Source organism: Zootoca vivipara, chromosome 1 (assembly GCF_963506605.1).
Source record: "Zootoca vivipara chromosome 1, rZooViv1.1, whole genome shotgun sequence".
NCBI classification, from domain to species: domain Eukaryota; kingdom Metazoa; phylum Chordata; class Lepidosauria; order Squamata; family Lacertidae; genus Zootoca; species Zootoca vivipara.
In genome coordinates this window covers 60,217,685-60,244,728 of record NC_083276.1, presented here as the reverse complement: position 1 = coordinate 60,244,728, position 27,044 = coordinate 60,217,685, and the positions used below count along the sequence as shown (strand labels likewise).

Here is a 27,044-nt window from a genome sequence, read left to right as displayed (position 1 = left end):
TAGTCATTCTGATGATCTACTTAAAGTTACCATACCAATATTTTTATTAAAAAATACTGGCCCCTATCCAAAGAAATTCAAGGGTGGCAAAAGACTACAAGATCACTGGTCTGCTCAAGCTCATTACATACTGTACTAGGTAGCGGGTGGAGCATCACGTCCCTAGAATCTAAAGAATCTAAAGAAGGGACAGACTAGTCTAATGCACAGATGAAGTGTTGAATTTAGATTTGGACTGTCAAAATCGATTCAAATGCCATTCAGCCCCAAAACTCTCTGGGTGGGCTCTTTGATAAATCACTGCCTCAGCATGGTGTTGTGGGGAAAAGGTGAGATTCAAGTGTAGTGAAAGAAGGAAAAGTAGGTCTGTGTATCTGAAGAAGTGTGCATGCACACGAAAGCTCATACCAAAATAAAAACTTAGTTGGTCTTTAAGGTGCTACTGAATGAATTTTTTTATTTTGTTTCGACTCAGACCAACACGGCTACCTACCTGTAACTAGATCTTGGTATGTTGCCTTTTTCTGGGCTAGATCAGTTAATGGTTCTGAACTCATGTTCATATGAGTTATGTTGGCAAATCTGTTACAGTAGCAAATAATTGCCCATAAAAGCCATAGAAAAGCCCTATGCAATGGATTTCTTAATATTTAATCAATGGAAAGTTGATCCCAGGCTTCTAATTTTTCATTGAGAATTTCCCTGAAAGGAAAGGAGTAACTGTGCTAAATTAAACCCTCGTGACTCCACAGTGGACACCTTTTTGTTCCTATTCTCTGCCCTTAGAGCATTTATGGTGATGTTGTAATTATGTTCCTCCAATGGCAGATCTCTATGCACCTCATGAGAGAAGAGATGCCTCTGGAATGAATAGACAAATGAAACCTTGTTCCATTTTTAGATGCCACACAGGGAGATGTTGTTTTGTTCAAGCCGAGTGCTGTGCAAAAGTCTAATCTTCTGTACCTGATCATCTATTTTCTGTGTTTAGGGAATTTACTGAACTTTCTTGTGGTCAAAAGACGGAATAAGAATTTTAAGATAAGTAAATACATTTAGTACCATTCCACTATGCAGATTCTTTATTTCCAAGGAATAAGATACATTGGCTTTAACAGCCTATGCTTCCAAACACAGTATTTAGGATGAGAATGTTACATCTTTAATATTACAGGTAGGTAGCCGTGTTGGTCTGATGTAGTTGATACAAAATAAAAAAAATTCCTTCCAGCAGCACCTTAAAGAAAACTTAGTTGGTCTTTAAGGTGCTGCTGGAAGGAATTTTTTTATCTTTAATATTGTACTTGGAAATATACTATACGGAAACCAATGGATCTTATTTCCATTAAAAGTGTTTAAGGTTGGGCCTTAGAAAGCACTGCTAATAACAAGGCCAGTGGAAGTGATGATATTCCAGCTGAACTATTTAAAATTTTAAAAGATGATGCTGTTAAGGTGCTACACCCAATATGCCAGCAAGTTTGGAAAACTCAGCAATGGCCAGAGGATTGGAGAAGATCAGTCTACATCCCAATTCCAAAGAAGGGCAGTGCCAAAGAATGCTCCAACTACCGCACAATTGCGCTCATTTCACACGCTAGCAAGGTTATGCTTAAAATTCTACAAGGCAGGCTTAGGCAGTATGTGGACCGAGAACTCCCAGAAGTGCAAGCTGGATTTCGAAAGGGCAGAGGAACCAGAGACCAAATAGCAAACATGCACTGGATTATGGAGAAAGCTAGAGAGTTCCAGAAAAACGTCTACTTCTGCTTCATTGACTATGCAAAAGCCTTTGACTGTGTCGACCACAGCAAACTATGGCAAGTTCTTAAAGAAATGGGAGTGCCTGATCACCTCATCTGTCTCCTGAGAAATCTCTATGTGGGACAAGAAGCTACAGTTAGAACTGGATATGGAACAACTGAGTGGTTCAAAATTGGGAAAGGAGTACGACAAGGTTGTATATTGTCTCCCTGCTTATTTAACTTATATGCAGAATTCATCATGCGAAAGGCTGGACTAGATGAATCCCAAACCGGAATTAAGATTGCCGGAAGAAATATCAACAACCTCAGATATGCAGATGACACAACCTTGATGGCAGAAAGCGAGGAGGAATTAAAGAACCTTTTAATGAGGGTGAAAGAGGAGAGCGCAAAATATGGTCTGAAGCTCAACATCAAAAAAAACAAGATCATGGCCACCGGTCCCATCACCTCCTGGCAAATAGAAGGGGAAGAAATGGAGGCAGTGAGAGATTTCACCTTCTTGGGCTCCTTGATCACTGCAGATGGTGACAGCAGTCACGAAATTAAAAGACGCCTGCTTCTTGGGAGAAAAGCAATGACAAACCTAGACAGCATCTTAAAAAGCAGAGACATCACCTTGCCGACAAAGGTCCGTATAGTTAAAGCTATGGTTTTCCCAGTAGTGATGTATGGAAGTGAGAGCTGGACCATAAAGAAGGCTGATCGCCGAAGAATTGATGCTTTTGAATTGTGGTGCTGGAGGAGACTCTTGAGAGTCCCATGGACTGCAAGAAGATCAAGCCTATCCATTCTTAAGGAAATCAGCCCTGAGTGCTCCCTGGAAGGACAGATCGTGAAGCTGAGGCTCCAATACTTTGGCCACCTCATGAGAAGAGAAGAATCCTTGGAAAAGACCCTGATGTTGGGAAAGATTGAGGGCACTAGGAGAAGGGGACGTCAGAGGACAAGATGGTTGGACAGTGTTCTCGAAGCTACGAACATGAGTTTGACCAAACTGCGGGAGGCAGTGCAAGACAGGAGTGCCTGGCGTGCTATGGTCCATGGGGTCACGAAGAGTCGGACACGACTAAACGACTAAACAACAACAACAACAAGGTTGGGAATCACTAGCTGTAAGGTAAAGTACTGTATGGAAGTTGAATTCCATTTGTATTGGAAGTATTAGGGACATTTTGTGTCTTCAGCAACTCAAGCATTCTACAATCTCATACGCTAGTCTGGAACACATATACTGTAGTTAGAAGTAGATCTCCGTAATGTAGTGGAACAGAAACTTACCTCTTGAAAGTTAAGGAACTTATTCCCAGGTAAAATGTTTGATTCATTACAGAATTACAAGTGCATTGTAACTAATCCAGAATTCTAACCAGTTTTGGAAATTCTGCCAATTAATAATCTGCTATGGATTTTCATTGTTTATTTCATATTCATATTCTGTTCATATTATGTTGTGGTTATGTATCTAGGTTCATAGGATTCTCAGCTCCTATAAATTTCTCCAAAGGCTTCAACATGTACATCATGGCGTCATGATTGCTCATAGGAAAAAACTGGAAAGAATTTGATCTTCTACATATCACACAATGGAAACAGGAAGAATGGACAATCGCTTTATCTGAGAAACTGAGAGAGTGCATGCCCTGAATGATGCAACTGATACAGGCAATTTTACTGAAATATGACACCCCTTTATAAAGTATTCACATGAACACTTGATGTCTGGCATCCACCAGCTATGCATACAGATCTATGGGAAATTTTTAACGTATTAGTCTTCTGATCTGGGGGAGGAGGAAAACCAATTGTTTTGATAATGATATGCTTATACTTATATCCTGTTTCATGAAAATTAAAAAAAAAAATTAAAATATGGAATGGCAGTAACAAATATGCCCCGGGGGAGGTCAGAGTGCTATGACAAAAACAAAAGCATGTACATCATGGATTAGCAGCACCCTGCACTCCAGTGTTTGAGCACATTTTTTGTATACCTGGCATATCAAGGTACAACTGAGGAGTTCCCATTCTGAAACCCTGGAGAGCCACCACTGCTCAAGTTGCATAGGCCAGTGGTCTGAATCATTATAAGGCAACATCCTATGTTTCTATGGTAGAGTTATCCGAAGGAGTAGGGTGAAGGTCCAACCATAAACTTTAGGCCAAAGCCTGAATAATGTCTCTGAATAGTCTTGTGCATTTTCTGTGCAATTAGAATTATCCTAGGGATGGGAACCACGGTTCTAGTACAGTTGCAGCCCAAGGAAACTTGGAAGCTATGGTGTGGTGCCTAGAAACTAGCTCCAGAAGGCCCACCACTGGGGAAACCTTTCAGAAGCCAGTTAGCTCTTCCATAACCTTTACAACAGATAATCTAGTTGAGACTGGACAGAAAATCTACTAAAATGTGTGCCCTGAATTTGGATAGACAAACTGTTTCTACAGAACTTCCATAGTCAATTCTCCCATCCAGGTAAGACATCCAAAACGTATGCACCATTGTACTCAAAAGTTACCTACAAAATTTTAGCCAGCCACAGTATTTCTATAATTTCATTATAGAAATAATAATTATTGTTATAATTCACTATTGGAGGCAATCTGTTTCTGGAAACCAGTTGCTGGGAACTGCAGGAGGGAAGCACACCGTTGCACTCAGGTGCTACTTTTGGGCTTCCCATAGGCATCTGGGTGGCCACTATGAGAACAGGATGGTGGACTAGATGGGACTTGGCCTGATCCAGCAGGGGTCTTCTTATACTCTGATGTTTCTGCATGCTAATCTTCTCTCTCTCTCTCTCTCTCTCTCTCTCTCTCTCTCTCTCTCTCTCTCTCTCTTCAGTCAAATAGATGCATGCACATGAAAATGGAGTCTGCTGATGCATGACATTTTTATAAAAATAAAGGTCATTGTCATCAATCTGGAGAGCTCTGAGCATTTTTTTAAAAATTAAAACACCACTATGTTGTCAACATTTAAAAGGATTAAGTGTATTTATTAAAGTATGTATTATTATTATGCTTAGTCATTTTAGTTCAGTCATGATAAAAAGATCTGCTACACAATACACATCCATGTATTTGAGTGTCATTTTATTTTCCTTGCTAGAGCAAGTAAGAGTACTTTTAGTACCGTGTGGTGTGCATGACAACAGCTTGTTAATGGTGTCGTTTATTTAAATTGGTGTAATTGATTTTATTAATTAATCTCAGATTGTTTGGATTTTTAATCAGGTTTTAATTAGAGCTGTCCCTCACAATAAAATGTTCATCCTTTGCAATGGGGGGGGGACAATTACTTGTATTTCTAGCTTTTTTATTTATAGAGTTTTTCAGTTTTGATCATGGATTTCAGATTGTTTGTTTTCATGTTTTTCCCTTCAAACTGACCCTGTTAGAGTCTTCTTAAACCCTGAAAGCATCACCTGTATTCTATACCAACCATTTTTATGTTCATTTATTGATTACACTGTTTTAAAAAAAACACCAAGAAAGTTAATCACCTTCAAAATCCCTGAATGAAGAATTGACTGATTGACGGTTCTGCTGGTGTGAGTCAACTGAATCTGAGAAAACACTGGATTAAAATATTGCTCTCTTTACAAACGTTCCCGTGTGGTATACTTTGTGAAGGGATCGCACCCTGCTCCTAATTAACAGCACTACACCAAACAGGATACACTCTCCGTTCATTGCACGTCTTGAAACTAGGCCTAAGGGGTGAAGTGGGGTGCAAGCAACTGTGATGGATTTGGCTGGACAGAAAATACAAAGTCAGTGGGGGGGGAACAGCACCAGGGGAGACTGGCGACGTCGTCGGCTCCTTTATAGGCTCGGCTAATAAGATAAAAGCGCGATCGTTATTTCCTCTTTAACTCGAGACTAAATGGACTTGGTAAGAAGAGCTCTCTGATGGGCACCTGAATGTGTGTTAACTGAGGCTTTCATTCCCCCTTTGTATTGGGGAAATGCATGGCATTATACGAAAATGGCTACAATTACGGTTTAGTAAACAATCCCCGATTGCTGATGCGGAGACCAGCGAGCCCTTGCAAGACTGGCGCTGCCTGGCCAGAAACAAATAGCCACATATCCTCCGCAGTCTGAAATCATGCCGCCCTCTCCCTGTGTCCCCAAAGAGACCGTCTGCCTGCCTCGCTCCTCTCGCCCAGCGGAAAACTCTTGTAATGTGATGGAGACATTCTACAGTATTGCACCCCGAAGCGCGCAGTCCAGTCGGGAAAGCGCTGCGCTGCCCTGCCTGCTCATTCTTTCGAGTATCCAGATTTACCCATAATCATGGGCGTAATAAAACAATAGAAATACTTAACTAACTGACCAATCATGTCTTCTGTCCCCCCTAACAAGAGTCCTGCTCCTCCTAGCAAAAATCCTGACTATGACCACCGTAAAAACAACAACTCAGTGCCATTTTCTGCCGCAAGGGTAGCTAACGCGATGCCCTTCCCTGCAACTCTCTCATCCCTGAACATTGGTTGTGCTAGCGGCGCTGATAAATGGTTGTAGGTCAAAGATTGGCAACTGCACCATATTGACTGCCTTTGCAATAATGTGGAACAAAATCGCCCCGTGCCTTTTTCCCAGCGGCATCTGTTTTCCCTAGCTCCATCCAAGTGAATGGAGAAGGAACACTGTAGTCATTCACTCGTATGGAGGAGATAATAACCATTCACTCCTATGGAATAAATGACCATGCACTGGTATGGGGAAACTATCATGCATATGGAGGAACCATCCATCCATTCGTTTGGATGAAATGTCCACTCACTCGTATTATCTTAACTGTGGATTGTGGTTGGTGGTGGAACACGCAATGACTTCCTCAATATGGGCGGAGCCCGGCTGGTAGGTCTGCAAGGAGACACTAGCCCAGCTGCTCCAAAGCAGGATGTCCCAGTCGTCATGCCACCCATATTTGCCTATATACCGGTAGAAGAAAAATCCATTGTGGTAAAGCCAAATCCAGGTTTATGAACAGAACTTAATATAAGCCACCTAAGGAAACCTCGGGCCCTCCGCCCAGAAGAGTCAGTTGAGAGTTCTGTAAATAAAAACTCCCAGCTTCCGTGTGCATGCATGCATGCATGTATGTATGTATTACAAGGCTCCCCAACCCCCGAAATACAACTGGACTTTTCCTCCAAAACGGTTGATAGAATGCCCATTGCATTGATTTAGAACCTAGCAGGTGATCTGATTTCAATGCGCCTTTTAAGCATACAGGTTTGATTTATAACAGGCATCCCCAAACTTCGGCCCTCCAGATGTTTTGGACTACAATTCCCATCTTCCTCGACCACTGGTCCTGTTAGCTAGGGATCATAGGAGTTGTAGGCCAAAACATCTGGAGGGCCGCAGTTTGGGGGTGCCTGATTTATAATATCGGCCACGGTCCGTTCTATGGAGAACTGCCCCTGTTTTGGCTAACAACTTGACTGTCGTGAGTCGCCATTTCCTCGGTTTCCATCTTGTCGCTGTCTGCCTTTACGCATTCCGAATTAGTTACGTGCCATTCCTTTCCCTCCACATCTACCAGTTCGCACAACTGTAATTGAAATTCGGAGAGGATTAGGGCTGAAGAAGAGGACACACACACCCTGCACACCCACACGCAAGACTTCGGGGAGGTTGAAGTAGCAATCCAGTAGCTGGTTCGGGGGGAAGTGGATTAGGGTTTACTGCTGCCTTTCCAAATCTGTATATTCCGGTTAATCTGAACTGGGAGTCCTATGCACGTCTACTCAGAAGAAAGGTCTACCGAGTACAACGGGGCTTACTCCCAGGTAAGTGGTTATAGGAGTCCAGCTTTAAATCAGCGCAGATTCTAGATCAGGTGGTGCTCTCCCATGCAACGCAAAATTCAAATTAATAGAGTCGCACTGAGGATGTTCAGGGAAAGGAATCTTCTCTGCAGGAATTTTCCACCCCCATCCGCTTTCCCTTTGGAAATTCAGTCTACAGCTAGGTTACCCCGTTTCCCATTTGTGCAGATAAAGACCCGGAGTAGTTTGAAGCGCTCCGATGGGGGTTGATAGCGGTGGCGATTCCTTTTTTACTCAAGCCAAACAACTGGTGGAAACCTTGAAGATCTGCCCAGGGCAAGAAATGACGATCGGGTTGACATCCGCCTGCCACCCTAGAAAGCTACGGTAGCTGGTGACATGCGCGCGCGTGTGTGAATACAGTAACTTTGATTCATGACTGCGGACTAAGAGAGGGAGGGGTTTTGAAATAGCACAAGCATTCCCCATTCAGAGCTGCAAGCGCGGGATCCGAGCAGGCGGCGTGGGTGGAAAGGCGATCGATTCGGGGGGCGATCAGCACGTCTGCACTGGCTGATGGATTAGTCTAAAGGGCCTCTACGCGCGGATACTTTGTTCTTTGGAACATCCAGTCCCTGCCCGCGGATGCCTGCTTCCGGGTTGGAAAGAGCGCGGCGCCAAGGAGCGGCGCTAGGACCCCCTCGCTCCTCTCAGCGAGGGTGGCTCTGGATGCCTCCTGCGCCCGGGAATCCTCCGAGGATCTAATTAACAGGTAGAATCGCCCCTCGGGTTCCTGAAACCTCCTTGGCAGGCGCCATAGAAACGGAGCCTTAAGACCCCGCGCCATCTGCACTTCCCTTTCATTGTGCAAAGCTCTCTTGGAAAGCACTTTCTCTCCTGCTTCGTGCAGCGGGCGCCTCATTCAGCTCCCCTTCGGCTGCCCATTAAGAAGGACCCCCACCGTTCATCTGAGAGATACGAACGCTACGCACAGTCTTTTTGTTTAAATAAATAAATAACAAGTGGGGATAATTAATAATAACGCACTCGACTCCGCACCGACGGCTGCCCCAAAAGCTCTGCGGGTTTTATATAACCTGAGCGAAACAAATGGACTTGTCTCTACTTGAAGCAGACGGTATGAACAGAGAGCCCAGCCAGACCGCATGAAATAGTTCCGAACCGTCGAGCAAGCAAGCGAACGAGGATACTACGTTTCAGGGATGTGCAAAAAACACAACACAACCTCCCCCCCCTCCAAAAAAACCCAGGGCTTTCATATATGAATGATATCTTAATGCCTGAATAATAATACAGTAACTGGAAACAACGCCAGAAACAATACATATCATAAAGTGTAACAGTAAAACCAATAATAACAATGTAAAAACAGGAGATTCGTGTTTTGCTAACACGAACCCGTTTCGGTCCAACGAAAATGTGCACAATTGTTAATCTGCTAACTAAATGGTAAGTAGTAGTAGTAGAGTATGATTATTATAATCAATAATCAATTTAGTTAAGCTGAAGAATTTGACTGAAAGTCAGTGTTGTGTTTTTTATTACTTTAGGCTTCAGCTATCAAAATACTTCGTTTCAACTGGGCTTGGAAGGGAGCCTGGACTCCCCGCCCCATTTTTTTGGTTGTCATTGTTTTGAGCAGCCTTGGGCGCTGTATGTTGAAACTGAAAGACGCGACATGAGCCGAAATGATCGATGATAAACGATGACCGTTTAATGAATGGTCTCAGATTTCGGATAAAAATGGCAGTGATTTCAGCTAGAACTGACACACACCTAGCAATGCCGTGTTTAGGCTGCAATCCCCACAGACCCTTCTTTGGGAGCAAGTCTCATGGGATTCACAGAACCGGCGGTGGGTTTTATTCCGGACTGAACTGAAATGTATCCTGCGGCAAAAGACCAGGAATCCTTGGCAGGGAGAGCGAGAGACTCTGCCAGGGATGGTGTGTCCAGTAGTCCCTCAAAGCAGGACTTTGGAGCAGAAATGCCAGAAGCTAACACATCTAAAGATGGGCTGGAGAGAAGAGGCGTAAAAGCAGAGTCTATAAAAAGTGACCTGACTGTATGTACCACTGGAGGAGCCCTGCCTTGTCTCCTAAGCGTGAGAGAATTCCCCTTCTGTTCAGTTCGTCTAACACAAAAACAGTCTGTCGCTCCACCAACAAAAATTGGCTGCAAAGCCAAACTATTCTGGCCTCTGAGTCTGCGCCCACGTACTGGAGGATGGGGAGCACCACTCCGCACTGCGCTGCTACGTTTTGCACCATAGCGGGGTGGGGGCTGAACTCCGCAGTGTGGCTCATCCAGGTTTCCCCAAGACAGGAGGCTGCTTCTTTCCAACAGCCCATGCAGGAAAAGAAGCAGCCCAGAGCCAAAAACAGGTCCCCGCGGCTCTCTGCCTCTTCCCTTGTCAGCAGAAACACCAACCATAGAATAACCCAACACCACGCGGAGCAGACATCTCGCTCTTTGTTTACTTACTTCGCACGTGGAGGAGGAGAGAGATCGGGTTGCCATTACCTGTTAGCTGCCAGCCTGGATGAAATATATCCCCCGGGGATCTGCGTGATTATATAGCCCCAGAAAAAAGAACCGTGGATCATGCCAACCGTCTCCGGATCCCAGTTAAACTTCGCTTTCTTCCGAAAGCGACCAAGCCAAGGAAAGGAAAGGAAAGACAGAGGGAAGAAAAAGAAGATGCGTTGTAAGCAGTCATTTAGAAAGGACAGGTCGGTGCTAAGCCAAGGTCCATAGAGGGTACCTGCAGGGGTCAGCCACAGAATATGAATGTGGTTTCCCTTGACGCTGCTAAATTCAACAATTATCCCAAACACACACATCGGGGAGGTTTTAAGGACGGGGATTGCTAACATCTCCGTAACCTATATATTCTTAATTGTTGTTCATTATTAATTATTAGTAGTATTTTTATGATTATACTAGGAGGATACTGTACTCTGGGACTTTATGATTCCAGATTAGCATATTGGGGAGTAGAGGGGGTCGACTATATTTGAAAAGGGTCACAAGTGGATTGATGAATTTCCTGGGCGACCGCCAGGTTCAAATCAAACATAATGTTCAAAAGCTTCCGAACACAACAGTGTTTGCAACGGATCCGTCCAGCAATTTATTTCATTGTATAAATAAGATACCTTTGCCACTTTCTTATTTTGTGTTGGTCTGTTTTTTCCTTGGGAGAAATGGTTGGGGACGGGGGTGGGGCGTTATTTTGTGAACCATTTCACGTTCTCGAGTACTATTTGTTTGTTGTTCCATTGGACACAAACACCTTGCTATATTTTCCTCACAAAAAAGGATTATTAAGGGGGGGACTTGTTGAAGCGACGAACATTTATCCGCCTATAAGCTAAGCTTCACCTTCCCTCCGAGTTTAGGGGTTTGATATAGATTTGCTTCGCTTTCCTCATATTCTTAATAAAGATTCCCTCCCTCGCTTTTTAAAAACCAAGACGGACCTGATTTGACCATCGCGATGTAAAAAACGACTGATGGACCGTCATCTCCTTAATTTCGAACTTTCCAGAGAGGGAGTGGGGAAACAAACCTCTTTCGTCGTTTTTGGCCGTTTGGTGTAATCATTATTATTTATTAGGCATATAAGTATGCTTAAGGCCAGGGTCTAAAATAGCAGTTGTCCAGAGGGGCCACCTCTGCCCTGTTCTCTATCGATTTTGGCAAGTGCGGAGCGCAGACGCTGCCATGTAACGGCTGAAGTCTGATATTGGGACCAGCTCTGGGTTTGAACTGAAGAGGCGAAAGCAGGAAGTGGAGCATCATGATCCGACTCGGGGTGCTGTGCGGGCTCCTGGACTCCTTTCACTCCCATTCACAGCTGAATAATTTAGGATTTTCAATCGATTGCGGTTGCGGTCCTCCTGGCCACACCTAGTTGGAAGTAAGTTCAATTGAACTCAATGGGACCTGCTTCCAAGTGTGCCTTGGGCCTCGAGTTCCGTGGAGCTGGTCGTCTTCTAAAATATAATTGTGTGCAAGAGAGTGGGGGAGCTACATCTTTTATTTATGGGTGGGATACCTTAGGTTCAAAGCCCCACTCAGCCAGGAAGCTCATGAGATGATCTCGGGCCAGCTACGTTCTTTCTCGACCTCACAGGGTTGTTATGAATATAAAATGCTTGGGGAGTGAACCATGTAAGCCGTTCCGAGCTCCATGGAAAGCCAACAGGTGCACCAAATTCTCATACCAACGACAGCAAAACCAAGTCTGGTTTTAAACGGGGGAAGAAAAAAAGAAACAGGAAATGAGGCGGATGAGTAAGGTGGGTGAATGAATTGGAACGGGAGAAAGAGGAGGGAAAAATGGATCAAAACCTAATGAATGGATTCATCTCTCCTTGTAATGGTTTTTCAGTTCTGCTTAAAGAACCTTTCCCTAAACGTTGAAGTCAGACGACGACACACAGGCCACCTCTCCGAGTCTCTAGCCTATGCTCTTAAAATGGACGCCTGAAGGGCGTTTGGGAGTCGTGATGGTGCAGGTGGAAGAGGAGAACGGTCTCAACATGTCTCTCTCTTTCTCTCACCTCTTTGATGACTTTCCCTCCTCGGTGAATAGTGCTGTTATTGACCATGTCCACGATGGCTACTCCCAGGTTACAGCGGATCCCAAAAGAGATGCAGAAGCCCAGTCCGCTCATGATGGCGATGATGTATCTCCGCGGGAGCCCGAAGCAGGTGCAGTCGCACAAGGGCTTCTTCTTCTCGGGCTGCTCCAAGGGTTTCCCATCTTCCGTGAGCTCGATGGTGTCGCCGGTCTTCTGCTTCTTCTCGAGGACTCTGCCCAAACCAAAGAGGACATGATCTCAGTCAAGGGAGTCCAATCCCCTGGCCTCATTTATCTTCAGGATTTTATGGTGGCAGAGGTTAAAGCAAGGGCGGGTGGATCCAGGGCTTAATCTGAACCAGGAGTGTGCCCTAAAAATCAATTTAGCGAGTGCTAAACCTCGCTGGGGATATGTAGGAACATAGCTTTCCACTTAGCCAGATCCTTGGCCCGCCTAGTTCAGGAAGTACTGTCTACCCTGACGGACCTTCCAGCGCTTCAGGCCCGAGAATGAATCCGGGGCCCTTCTGCTGCAGATGAGATCTACCCTACATTAAAGTTTGAAAAGGGCCAGGGGGCTTTGGCACACGTTTATTATTTCCCTCACCACTGACAAATATCCCGCCACAACACCCGAGATTTAGGAAACGTTTCCATCTCTTGCGTGGGTTTCACAAAGCAATTCAATGAGGCGCCCCTGCCAGGCTTCTTGATTCCTTCCCCCTCCCCTCCATTCCTTATGTACAGTATCTCCTGGTGTATGGGAGGCGTTAGACTGCGGAGACGCCATGTTGGGCTACTTTGCAACCAGAAACATATCCTGGAAAGCAGGGCGGAAACCCACGTCTGCTTGCCTTTTAGCGAGAGGGCTTTAACTCTCTTATAAAGTGGGGGTTGGAGTGTGCAAGCCCATGAGGCCAGGTGAGGCCTAATGAGAAGGGAAAGGGCGTCTTCTTCTTCTTTCCGAGGCGACGGCCAGGTGTCTGGTTTTTCTGCCAGCACTCAAAATGGCCGCCTGGCGCCTTTTCAGTGAGCCTGGCCTGCACTCCAGCTACGTCCCAGGCCTTCCTTGTCAGGCAGCCCGCGCTTGGAGGTTGAAAAGACACCGAGGAACGTGTAATGGGCGCAGCGGCTCCCTCGGTGTGGAAAACTAAGCGCTCCCAAGCAAGGCTTCCCTCCTTTCGAGCCTTCGAGGGCCTCAGAGGGTCGGTGGGTGGGGAATAAGCAGGCAGTAGCTAGACGAGCCGAGAGCCCTTTCTCTCACTGCTGTTACGGCAAATGGGGAGGGATCTGAATGGCCACCCCAACGTTCCTTAGCAATATTGAATTCCCATTGATTCCAGGCACGCTGCTGTTTCTCGCCCTTCCTGTTGCGCGCCTGCTTTAATTTCCCTTAGTTTTTCCAACGGAGGAAAAACGTTTTCCTTTCACAAAAGGAAGGCTTGGAAATGGGATCGAAATATTATTCCGTTTGTCTTTCGGTTTGCAAATCCGAGCTTCCATTGCAGGGATTTCAACCACCACCACCACCCCCACCCCCACCACCACCCCACACTTTTAGTAATTTCTAATAGGAGTACAGCGGTGACCTTCATTCCTTCCAGTCAATAAAGACAGATTGGTTCAGATCTAGGAACAGTCCCGGCTGGTTTTAGGATCAAAAAGTGTTTTTCTCTACACCACGGGGATCCGAGCTGGATCCTGTGCCAGTTGAGCGAATTAACGGCGCAGTCCTATACATGACTACCCAGAAGTAAATCTTATGGGGTTTAATTTTATTCACATATTCCTTTACTGGCTAGTTTGGGGAAGGGGATGCAAGTTGTTTTTCCGTTAGAATCAACGGTTGTGTATTATGTATTATATTGCCTGGACGAGGGGAGATTGGGATTGGGTTTGGATGGTATGATACGGTATATTTTACTATTCTCTCTCTCTCTCTCTCTCTCTCTCTCTCTCTCTCTCTCTCTCTCTCTCTCTCTCTGTGTGTGTGTGTGTGTGTGTGTGTACTATGCATATATCGAGTTTCAAGAAATTCAGTCCTTGACCTTTAACATAACATAACAACACAACACAACACATCCGATCCTAATCTCATCCAGGCAATATCAGAAATAACACATAATAGCTGGTGTTTACATTGCCTCCTCATGCAATCAAACAAATATTCTTTCTCAACACGTATTACTGTAGGCGTAGAAAAGAAAGCAAAAAAAAAAGACTTGTAGAAACAGAACGGTAAAGAGGCAATTCTAAGATCAAGAGGAGAAAATTAGAGCCTAATGCGAAATTAAGCATTCCTAGAGTTAATTTGACATTTTAATACAATATTTGTTTTTAAAAACCATGAAAAAATGCAGTTCGTATATCACTTTATTCTCGAAGACAGCTTTGTAAAATTATTTAAGACTATAGCGGCAGTATTAGATTGTCATACTTCACACACACAACATTTTGCTTTTATTATATTTCGTTGCTGTCCTCTTCCTCTCTAGTAAAAATAAGGCGATATTTACGTGGGTGGGCATGACAGCAAATATGTGGGATGGTGTGTGTGTGTGTGTGTGTGTGTGTGTGTGTGTGTGTGTGTGTTTGGGGGTTGTACAGCCAGCGGTTACAATAAAATTACTGCATACCTTTTGACTTATAAATTAGTACAGCCCCCGTTTTCTAGATGTTACTCTAAAGTAGCCTAATATTCTCCAATAAAACAACGCTTCCATTGCCGCAATGGTGGCTTTGCTCAACCAAAGGTGACCTTCCTATTCAGGTATTAACCTGCCACTCTGAATGTGCATAAGGGGAAATAGTGATTATTATTTTTTAAGATTGATAAATTAATCAATTTTGCATTATATTTTCATTCTCAAATGCTATTATTTTAGCTACCAATTAGTTTCGTTTTGGTTTAATTAAGAGGGAGGCTGCAGTATTTTCACGATCCATTTTCACGAATTCAGATGTATTTTTGTAACTAAGGTTTGCTGCGGTACTTTTTCAAACTGTTTCTTTTGTAGTACATTTCTGTGTAAGGATAAAGGGGTGGTTGAGTAGGAGGACACACGTTTCCCTCAGTGTCTCTTTCCTATGGTCTAACTTTTATATGTGTTCCAGAAAGAAGACATTAGATTATCAATTATTTATGCATCTCCATGTTTTTCTTCGTCTGAAGAGCGAATACACTGGGGAATGGGGAATCCAAATCGAAAATCGTGCTAAATCTTCCGGGGGGGGAGGGGGAAAACTTTCTTATAAAGAAATGGTAAACTAAAACCCAAATACAGTGCAAATGGGTTCCCCCTCCCCAATAAAAGAAAGCATTTTCTACATTGCTCATTGTGCAGTTCTAAATACACAGAACAAAATGAATAAAATACCCAACACTGGTATGATTTTTCTGATTGTGTTTCTAAGATAACGTCTGGAAACAAATATATTGAAACCACTGGTGCCTACTTCCCAATAGAAGGGTGTTAAATGCTTAAATATCAAAACCATTTTCTTGAAGTTAAAGCCGGAGCTAGCAAAACCCAAAGAGCACAGATAACACCCGCGTTTGGCCAGACCTGTATGTGAAATTATCCTCGTATCAGAAGTGAAGTAAGGAGTCTCAGTTTAAGAAGCTCCATAATGGTAAATATGCTTACCCACCAAAGAAAATCCTCTCCCTTACCTGTAGAGTTGACCCAGCGATTTCCCAGCTAAATTTTTCAGCCCCTCCTTGCCAGGGGTCAGGATCCTTTGTTTTACGGACTCCATTCCTGCAAAGGTTTTAACTCGCGTTCACTTGGTTGGCTAGGGCACCCTTATAAACAGTGATGATGGCTCATATTGGTTCCATGTCTAACTTTTCTCCATAAAATGGCTATTGGTGTGCATCCAGATAAAGAGGTGTGTGTGTGTGTGTGTGTGTGTGTGTGTGTGAGAGAGAGAGAGAGAGAGAGAGAGAGAGAGAGAGAGAGAGAGAAAGAGAGAGAGAGAGAGAGATTCTGTGTATGCGTGTATGTGTGTGACTGTGGACGAGGAAGGAAGGAGCAGAGCCAGCGCCAGAAAGAGGAGACGATTGAGTGTCTACATACAGCCCACGGATTTCTGAATAGAACAGAAGTTGCGAGACACAACTAGAAGGTCTTCCTGGAGGTGAAGGATCCACTAGCAAAAGGTGCAGGAGGAGCCATGGCGAGTTTGAAAAAAGAGAACCGCCTGGATTCAAAGTCCAATTTGTAAGTAAAATCCTGGATTGGTGCTGATTATTTTACTGCATTTGGGATAGATAGAGGTAGTGAGTCGTCAGGCGATGTAGACTTCAAAAGAGGATGCATACAAACCTTCCCAGTGCCTACTTCATGCCAATTTGGGTGAATCCCTGATGATTGTGTTACAAACTCTGGCACTGGTGTGCAACACGTCAACCAGTTGCTCCAGTGCTGGAAAGAGTGGTCTAAAGCACAGTTGCAGGGGTCACACCGTCAGACGTAGATGTCAATTCTTCGCCACCTTCCTTCACTGCCGCGCCTCCCAGAGAGATTTCAGCACCATGGATAGTGCACAAGGAACAGAGCGTGTTCCGAACGGTTTTCAGCACCACGGAGAGAGCAATCGGAAGCTTTCCTCCACCATCAATGTTCCAGGGGAATTGGGCGGGCTCATTACAATGAAGTCAATGAAGAGCGGATGCCATGGAAACCAAAGAGGAGCCGAGTCAAGGTCTCTCCGTCTCCAGGTTTTCCAGAGAGCAGTGTACTTCTAAAAAACAACCGGGGGTTTACGAGACGCTGACAATTAACTTTCGGATTCCCACGTTTGACTCCCTTTCCTGACGCATTGACTGACCCAGTTGCGCAGTACAAGCACTAGAGTACATTTCAGCAGCTTTTGCTGCAGTATAGCAAAATAAACTGAAGACTTCCTTCCTAAAAAGACACCATTTTAAGCAGTGATCTGCAAACAAAACAGCAAATCATGAGACATTTAGTGAAAGCTATAATAAATAGATAAATAAGGCCACCTCTCAGATTGTATAATTAGGAAACCATTGAATCTTTATTTTATGGGCATAATATTTTATGACATTTATTTACTATGGACTGGTTGTATATCTATCTTTGATGTGTGTGTGTTTAATATTTTATCTATTCTTCCTAAATAATAGGCCCGAACTGTGATGCTCAGATTTAGCTCCTCCTGATCAAAATATAGTCCAATAATTTATATTATGGTAGAAATCTCTTATCCTGGCGAGATGCCAGGAAGGTGAAAGGGACAGAATATCTGACTATGCAGGGACTTCTCATACTCCAGAAGTGACTCCCACAAGTTTCATATTCTTGAAAAACACTGTTCAGTTCTTATTTATTTTGATGGCAAAAGTATAGTTTTATGAAAGGCAAAACATCTACCTATAAATGGGCACATTTCGAATTTGGGCCTTGGTCACTTGGTTCATAACAAAAAAAATTGGTAGCAACACACTTACTGTAATTACTTGATAAAAATGTGCCCCTGTTGCTGTGATCTAAGTACACTGATGTTGCTGTGATTAAAATGTTTTTACTAAGGATGCCCTCTGGTGGAAGGACAATGGTGTTCAACAAGACTTGCATTAATTACTCCTGTGATGTTCAGTTTCACTGGACATTCATAACCAGTTCCTCCTGCTTTGTAAAATGCTGCATTAATATGTGAGCAGAAAATATATGTCTAATAAAATTATAATGTTTTACATATTACCATTTCTAAGTAAAAGGTTTTGTTTGTCTTTATTTATTTCGAGACTTGTGTATCATTATATGTTACCTTGATTCATGTCACTTCAGAGTCTATGAATGCACCTTTTTTTAGGAAAATAAATTTCTCTGTGCTGAAAGGGAAAGCTTTTTTCTAAATCTTAATGCTATCACCAGATTAAATAAATCTGTATTTTTTAATCATATGATTATGATTATTAATTTTCTAATCTGCATGCATGTGTGTATTAATAGAACAACTGTTCCAAATAAAAATACACAAACACATCACAATAGCCAAAGTAATAGAAGATACATTCTCCTCTGAGTTACAGAGAGGTGAAAATGCCTCTTCTAAGTAGGCTTTGTCACCTGCTGTTTTTGGGGCCCACAGTCAAATGGCCAGAAATCCTCTGGCCTTCAATTATCTAAAGCAGTGGTTCCCAATTAGCTAATTACTGAGCACCTCATATTTTTCAAAAGCCAAGCCATAGACTCCCTACGTTTGAACATTTTGATAACTCAAAATTTACCCATGCAAAACATTTTTTTTGGGGGGGATGTGTGGTGGTCTCTAATAAGCAAAGGATTATAGGTATACTAAAAACATACCATAAAATTTGTGGTAAAGGTAAAGGGACCCCTGACCATTAGGTCTAGTCGTGACCAAATCTGGGGTTGCGGCACTCATCTTGAGTGATTGGCCGAGGGAGCCAGCGTACAGCTTCCAGGTCATGTGGCCAGCATGACAAAGCCGCTTCTGGCGAACCAGAGCAGCACACGGAAACGCTGTTTACCTTTCCTGCTGTAGCGGTACCTATTTATCTACTTGCACTCTGATGTGCTTTCGAACTGCTAGGTTGGCAGGAGCTGGGACCAAGCAACGGGAGCTCACCCTGTTCCGGGTTCGAACCGCCAACCTCTAAAGTGCTCCCACGCCCCCTCTCAGCTATAGGGAGCCCTGATGCTTCTCCTGCCCACATGCAAGCTGGAGAAACATTGGGGCTCCATCCACTGGGGGCAGATGCCTTCTGAGGCATCTGATCTGTCCAACTGGGGGGGGGCGGGAAGCCTCTTCCACCCCCCAGTTGAGCAGTTCAGTGAAGCCCTGATGCTCCTCAGCTCACACTTGAGCCTGAGAGGGATGGACTTGCTCACTGTGTAGATACCCAGCTTGGGGGGGGGGACACAGAAGTAGTCCTCCATTTTGCCTTCCTGAGAATTACTCCCAGCAGGTTCTGTCCGCCTGTCACCGTGGGTGTGCAATGGATTAAGGAATAGGGGTATACACCTCCCTTGTGGCATGTCCAATATGCAACCCATGCTTTGCTGCTTCGGTGCCAGGATTTGGTCAGTGTGAATCCTTCCAGCTGGCAGAGTTTTCCACAAACATCCCAAGAGACATCTCATTCTTCCATCGAAGCTCACTGTCCACTGGCAAAGCAACAATAGCACCACTTTCAATGATGACTCAGCTGGAGGATTTCAGGGATAGGATTGCATGCTAATAGTTTTATCAAAAAATATTTAATTTTTAAAAAATTGCTGCTCAAAAGGTATTCATTTGAGTGAATAAAAAGATTCTTAATGCATTAATCTAAGTGGTTGATTGACTAAACGTTATAGTTCCAACACAGGGGTAGCCAACCTGGTACCATTCATATATTGTTGGGCTCCAGCTCCCATCATTCCTGACCATTGGCCATGCTGGCCGAGGGTGATGAGAGCTGGAGTTCAACACCATCTGGTTAAAACACCTGGTTGGCTACACAAGTACCTAACAAATGTGAACAATATGTTGTATGCATTACTATTTTAATTCTGTGCACGACACCATCAGTGTGGATGCTGCTTTGCAGAGTCCAGGTAGCCTACAAGAATCTTTATTTATGCATTAAGAATCTTTTTATTCACTTTAGATGGGAGGGGAAGAAAAAAGAGGATATTATTTGAATATCTTTCATATTCATTCATAAACAAATAGCACAACCAGAAAACATTTAATTGTCTTTACTAGCCTTGGTTGTGTGACTGCAGCAGCTAGGACAGTCAAATTAAGTAGCTGAATTACTCATTACTTTATCTCCTGTTTAATTGTGGTTTGCCAGGAACAGAGAGAAACAACTTGGCAACCTACCGGCAACGTAATTGAAACATCCCTGACACTGACTTTGCCCCAACAGGAAACAGATATGGGTTTTATACATTGTTACGTTAACAAGAATACCTTCACCCAATTCTGGAAAAGTAGCTGAAGACCAAGTAAAACAGAGTTAATAAAGAAAATGTGGGAACAAAGAGAAATTATTAGAGTTTACAGCACTCACAAGGACTCCACAAAAATATAAAGTAATTCTGAAAAGCTGGAAATCTTTAATGCAATATATAGAAGGGAAATTAGAAATTAGTTCATATATGTTATAAAATGAACAGTTGTAGTAGATTTCTTTGGCTGCAGTCTGTACCCTGGGATTAAGCCCCACTGAATTTATATGACTTAAGAGTAGATATGTATGGGATGTTTGCAGTAGATCAGTTAATACTTCAGGTTCTGTATTCCATCCCCATTTTGTTTTGTTTTGTTTTTGATGCATTAAGATAATGTATAATACTGTAGCTAAACTTTATTGTACATTTTGCATTTTCATTAGAAAAGGTATATGATGCTTTCATAAACTGGTTATGTCTTTACATCATATGGTGCCATTTTCCAGAGATACAGATTTAGTGGAAGGAGAACCTGATTGGTCTCTGCTGCAGCTGCGGCTTTGGATAAGGCCATCATGCAGTAACAAATCATGATGTTTTCAGGCATTGGCTGGAAGCAGACAAATCTGCCTGAACAGCAGCCAACAGGACTGCAGTTACCAAGAAAGCCCCCAAGTTACTGCATTCTGATACGACAATGGAGAGCCAAGCATGATGCTGAAAAGCACTGCAGTTTGTCGAGTGGGTGGCGGCACTTTTCAGCTGAATGCTCTGCATATCCATGATGGATTTTGACTGCAGGATCATTGAGGCAAAATATCCATTCTTAGCAAGAGTATGGATTTCATCTACTATGAGATGTCTGGGAGTGTGTGTGCTTACTTCCTTGATGTCCCACTGCTTTGGGGGTTTCTGAATGAGGGCATTTCTATGACTTTAAGAATAAACTCTGGAAGCAATTATTTGTCAGGAAGCAATTTTTATCCAGGTTAGGATGGTGAATGGCTATGTTTTAGAAGAGTGGTCGCCGGTTCTGTTAGCAGCCCAATGTACGGAAACAGTGTGTGTGTGTGTGTGTGTGTGTGTGTGTGTGTGTGTGTGTGTGTGTGTAAAGTTTCACTTACTCAAATTCTCAATGCTGTTAAAAAAAAAAGAGTGATTAGAAAAATATGGGGGGGGGAGAGAAGTTGCAATGGTACATAGACATTTCACAACCTGACAGACAGTGGGACATTTCTGGAGGATAAATGAGCACTACCTTTCCAATGGACTCAATCACAAATGCTTCTCGTCCCCCACCTTGCTGACCTTATGTGGCTGGCTGGGGAAAGGGATCTTTCATGGATATAATTGCGCCTCAGTCATTTCTCAGGTTTTCTCCACTTCCCTACAGAGGTAAATTCAGATGAAGCTGGGGGCTTATGAGGCCTCTTCAGGAGGCCTTTGTAATTAGTTTTATATAGGAGCGGCGTTTATCTTCAGGTTCCTAAGCAGAGCTGCTGTTCACCATCTTGGCCTAATGAGCTTGAGGGTTGTGATCTGAGCCTCTTCCTGAGATTTGACAGTACTGGTACCGGTAGGTTGCTACACATAAATTAAGCAGGGGGGGGGGGAGATAACTGATGGGGGACAGTTTTGTTTCTTTGTCCATTTGTATTTTACTTGTACTGCTGGGCAAACTCCTTTCCTGGCTCAGTTATCTGCCCTTAGTCATGCATTTCAACAGAGGCTGCTAATACATTGAGCTGGAATGCAAGCTCCTACAACAAACCATTGGCCACCCTTGCTATATGCTACCAGTAATGAGATCCTTATTCTTGAATATCTTCAGATTCCAGGTACATTGTTTAAGCTGGGTGAGTTAGCTTAATCAATATTAAATTATAATAGAATAACAACAAATGAATGTTACAGGTAGGTAGCCGTGTTGGTCTGAGTCGAAGCAAAATAGAAAAAAATTCCTTCAGTAGCACCTTAAAGACCAACTAAGTTTTTATTTTGGTATGAGCTTTCGTGTGCATGCACACTTCTTCAGATACACTTGAAACAGAAGTGTCAGACCCTTATATATATACAGAGGGTGGTGGGGGTGGGTGGGAATGGGTGATGGGCTGATGGGAGTGGTAAACCTGTAGATGGCTGTTAACGACTGCTGATGACTGCAATTAGTTCTGGGGGGGGGAAGCAAGGGCTGAGGCAACAAATGAATGCTCATTCCTGAACAATAGATAAAAATAAAAAATGGTTCTGTCTGCAAGCTTATGATTTCTGCAAATGAAAACTCTCCATAAATCTAGAATTTCTAATTAATTACCATACAGGACACACCACCTCTGCCATGTCAGACACTCCCAAACTTAAAATAACTCTGGAATTTCTATGGGGGAAATAGGTCGTAATGAAGTATAACTGATAATAATTCAGAAAGCATTTTCCCATTTTGTTCTTTGTCTTTACCCTTAGTATTACATCAAGCAGAAGTATCTCCACAAGAGATAAAGTAACAAGAACTAGCAATTTTAAAAGGACTGGACAGAGCCTGTGCAAGATAATAGCTATAGCTGCTGCTTTGTAATATAGCTACCTAGAGCATTTCTTTTATCTCCCCAAGGAGAACCTTTGAACAGCACATTGTTAAATGTGGGCACAGGAAATATTTCACTTTATTTTAGGCCATCACTAATGAGTGTGCCAGTAGCCATGCATTGTACAACAGCACATGAGATCAGGGTGTTCAGTTTTTGCTAGTCCTCAGCTGCAGTACAGCACATACCAGGCTTTGAAACAGGTTGGCTGACATTTTTCATTGGTATCCTTTGGTTTCTTCTAAAATTATGCTGCTTCTCTAGATTCTTCTAATTTCATAGTTCTTCTCACCTTTTTTTTGATCTTAGAAGAAACAAAAGAATCCCAATGAAACCAAGCCACACATCCAAATCTGAGATGCTATTACACCAAAGTGCAACATAAATCTACTCATCCTATATTTCTTTTTATACCAGTATGCTCTGCTTACGAGATGGGGGAAAATAATATGGTGTCTGCTAGATTCATTTAGATGGCTAGTTCAGAGAGCCACTCCCTTTGTGACCATCTGCATTATTGTCCAATCTTTGGTGGCATTTTAAAGGGGGGACACATGGTGACTAATTCATCTGAATTGTATGCATAGCTGCCAAGTTTTCGCTTTTCTCGCGAGGATGCCTATTCAGCATAAGGGAAAATCCCTGTAAAAAAAGGGATAACTTGGCAGCTATGATTGTATGTAAGGTGGCAAGTATTATCAGGCTTTTGTGATAAAAAGTGGTCACTGGGTGTGGAATAAGAGGAGAAAACAGGTGATTTCTTTCTCTGGGTGTGGAACTTCTTCCATACTGAGGTGATGGGAGGAAGGCAATGTATGTTTATGAGAATATAAGTCCTTGGAACATTCTCCTGCTTAACATTTTCACCCACTTTTTTTGTTCTGCTTCCATACACCGGTTTTCACAGCATTGCAGTCTACTTCCTGCTTGTGGAGTATTTATGACAACAATTATTAATAGACTTCTGCACTTTGCTGGTCACATTGTCAATGCATGTCATAAATCATATGCTGATACCTTCACATCAGCTGACAAGCCTTGGGTCCCAGGAGACCAAATGCTATTACTCACCTTGCCTTGCCATGCTAACTTTTGCTCAGCTGGTTCTTCCTGTTCCTATAAATCAGCCACTTGTTATCCAAAGATCAACTTCTTCTCCCCCTCCCCCCTTTTTTGGTATTTTTCCCCAGCTGATCCTGGTATGACTAAAAGATGATACCTAGTGGAATTTAGCTCCCCCTCATTCAGGTTTAAAAGATCTGCACTGTGTGCCCTGACCTCTGCATCTGTAGTGACACATGCAGTCACTATGCATGTTGAGGGGTCTGCCACAGATATACATGCTTTAGTTTGGTCTGCAAATGGAGGAAGCATTGCCTTTGTCTAAACTGCTCTGAGAAAATATTGAGAAGCAGGCTTTACCAGCCTTCTCCAACCTGGTGCCCTCCATATGATTTGGACTACAACTCCCATCAGTCAGCAAAATTGTTCTGGCTGAGGCTGATGGAAGCTCTAGTCCAAAGCAGCTGGATCTGCATGATTGGGTAACAGTTCATGCCCCAAATCTAGCAAATGTTAATATTCACATTTAAATGTTTATAATCTCAGACACATTTGGCAAGAGTAACTTTACTCTCCAGGGAAGGAGGGAGTGATTTATACAATTGCTGGGCTTAACTGCAAATACTTCCATAAGTTTGAATGGTCTTCTAGAAGCATTGGTTATTTTACTAACACGAGTCCTTTGATTTCAGCGGGACATGACTGTTATTGGTAGATGTATTTAGGCTTTTGAGAGTCCCATGGACTGCAAGAAGATCAAACCTATCCATTCTGAAGGAAATCAGCCCTGAGTGCTCACTGGAAGGACAGATCCTGAAGTTGAGGCTCCAATACTTTCATGAGAAGAGAAGACTCCCTGGAAAAGACCCTGATGTTGGAAAAGATTGAGGGCACAAGGGGAAGGGGACGACAGAGGATGAGATGGTTGGACAGTGTTCTCGAAGCTACCAACATGAGTCTGACCAAACTGTGGGAGGCAGTGGAAGACAGGAGTGCCTGGCATGCTCTGGTCTATGGTGTCACAAAGAGTCGGACACGACTAAACGACTAAACAACAACAACAATTTAGGCTTTTGGGCATCATTCTTGGAATGATTCTTGGAAGAGTGACTGAAAATGAGCAGGGAATGGTACGAAAACAGTGAGTCAACTCCAGGTGATATGTATGCATAATATTTCTAGACCACTCATAATAAAAAGAAATGCCAGGGTGAGGTACTTAATATAACAACAAAACATAACAAAGAATTAAAAGTGATATCAAAAATCCAGTATAACTGTACAACTCATCAACAAATGCAATAAACCAAAACATCAATGAGAGCAAGCTATTCCCTTCCGTAAGTAAGTTAACCAAATGCCTGAGTGAACAGATGTGGTGTGTTTTGGAAGAATTTACTTCTTTATAAGTTGACCATGAGGATTTTATCAGCTATGGGTCATAAATAGGGTTGCCAGACTCAATAGAAGACAGGACTTCTATGCCTTTAATTGCCCTGCTCTCTTTTGAGTCTGAAACCTTAAAGAGAAACCAGCAGACCCTTTGTTTAATTTCCAAGCAAAGGGTCTGCTGGTTTCTCTTTAAGGTTTCCAGACTCAAAAGAGAGCAGGGCAATTAAAGGCACAGAAGTCCTGTCCTCTATTGAGTCTGGCAACCCTAGTCATAAACAGCCCAGAGCAAATTTTGTAGTAGTCAATGAAGGCCTGTAGTATTGCCAAGTAAAAACAAACTACCGGTAGTTCCTTGATGGTAACAAGTGAGCTTCAGTTTAGCACAGAATTGGCACGTTTAAGAACATTGTTTCGAATGAGCATCAGCAAAACTAAACTCTGTATTGGATTGCGGCATTTGATACATTGGTCTCAATTACTGTAGCAGGTTTGAGTTGAAAGCAAGGTATTTAGATTTAGGACATACACAATTCTTATAAAACAACTGTAGTGTTGTGTGCCTTTCACACAAAGATCCATAGATCTAGCTACAGTAATTTTTGGAAGGATGGTATATTGGTATGGCTTACTTGAAAATGAAATGGCTGGAGTACAGTGGAACCTCGGTTTATGAACACCTCAGTTTATGAATTTTCGGTTTATGAACGCCGCGGACCCATCTGGAACGGATTAATTCACTTTCCATTACTTTCAATGGGAAAGTTCGTTTCAGTTTATGAACGCTTCAGTTTATGAACAGACTTCCGGAACCAATTACACCCATGCTTCAGTTTATGAACGCTTCAGTTTAAGTACTCCGTGGACCCGTCTGGAACGGATTAATCCACTTTCCATTACTTTCAATGGGAAAGTTCGCTTCAGTTTATGAACGCTTCAGTTTAAGTACTCCGCGGACTGTCTGGAACGGATTAATTCATTTTCCATTATTTTCAATGGGAAAGCTCGCTTCAGTTTATGAACGCTTCAGTTTATGAACAGACTTCCGGAACCAATTGTGTTCATAAACCGAGGTACCACTGTATATGCAAAAGACACAATCCAAACCTTTGCTCCCTGCTGGCAGGGCTTCAGAGAGTGGCGAGACCACTGCCACATCTGTAGCCCCTGGAAGGGAGGGAGACGAAGATTGCTGTAACAGCCTGGAATTGCCTTGACTTGGCTTAGCCTCATTTCATCCCCATCTCCAGAATGCCCTTCTGAGGGCCTTTCATGGCACTTCCAGTGGTCCAGGCATTTGGCAGTCAGCAGGATGACAGTTTAGCTGGGCAAGCTAGGCAGAGGGACAGCTCTGTTCAGTCAAACCCTCCCTGCCTCCAGCCTTGTGTAATGGACTTGTTCTGTAAAAATGGATAGGATAGGCAACTGGAGCATCTTTGCAGTGAGTGCTGAGAAAATAGCTGCCATGTGGCTTCTCATGTGCTTCTCCTCACTCCACACCTCACCCCAATATTCAGCTTCAGTTTAGAAGACCCTGCTTCTGGCATGTTGTAGCCTGTTCTGAAGGGAAAGGAGGAAATCTGGTTGATAAGGAATGTATGTCCACTCTCCCCCTCCCAGCGGCTTCCTCCTGGGTGTGTGTCAGTGTTTCGACAATTTATTTTAAATGCACAATTTGCCTTTTGACATACTAGTTCAAGCACGGTGGCTTGCTGCACAACTGTATTAAAATGTACCGTAAATTGTAAAATAATTGTGTGTTTTTTAAAGAGTGGTAAGACTAGGACAAATGGCAAGACTTTTTTAAAAAAATAATTTAAATGCAACAGCAGTAGAGAGAACTAAAAATAATTTAACCCAGAACCCCAAGAAGCCTGTGGAATAAAAAGGCCTTAGCAACTCTTCTGAAAATCTGA

General features: G+C 43.2%; 1 protein-coding gene across 1 annotated transcript in view; it reads right to left on the bottom strand.

Annotated features, from left to right (window-relative positions):
- The window catches only part of SLC17A6 (solute carrier family 17 member 6), a 52,078-nt gene extending 36,032 nt beyond the window's left edge, over window positions 1–16,046 (bottom strand). Inside the window, exons 1-3 of the mRNA XM_035117534.2 lie at window positions 15,832–16,046; window positions 12,139–12,391; window positions 10,094–10,212 (exon numbers count right to left, since the gene is read on the bottom strand). Of these exons, the coding sequence (XP_034973425.1) occupies window positions 10,094–10,212; window positions 12,139–12,391; window positions 15,832–15,917 (458 nt within the window). The 5' untranslated portion in view covers window positions 15,918–16,046. The remainder of the gene's footprint in view (window positions 1–10,093; window positions 10,213–12,138; window positions 12,392–15,831) is intronic.
- Window positions 16,047–27,044: the final 10,998 nt, after the last annotated feature.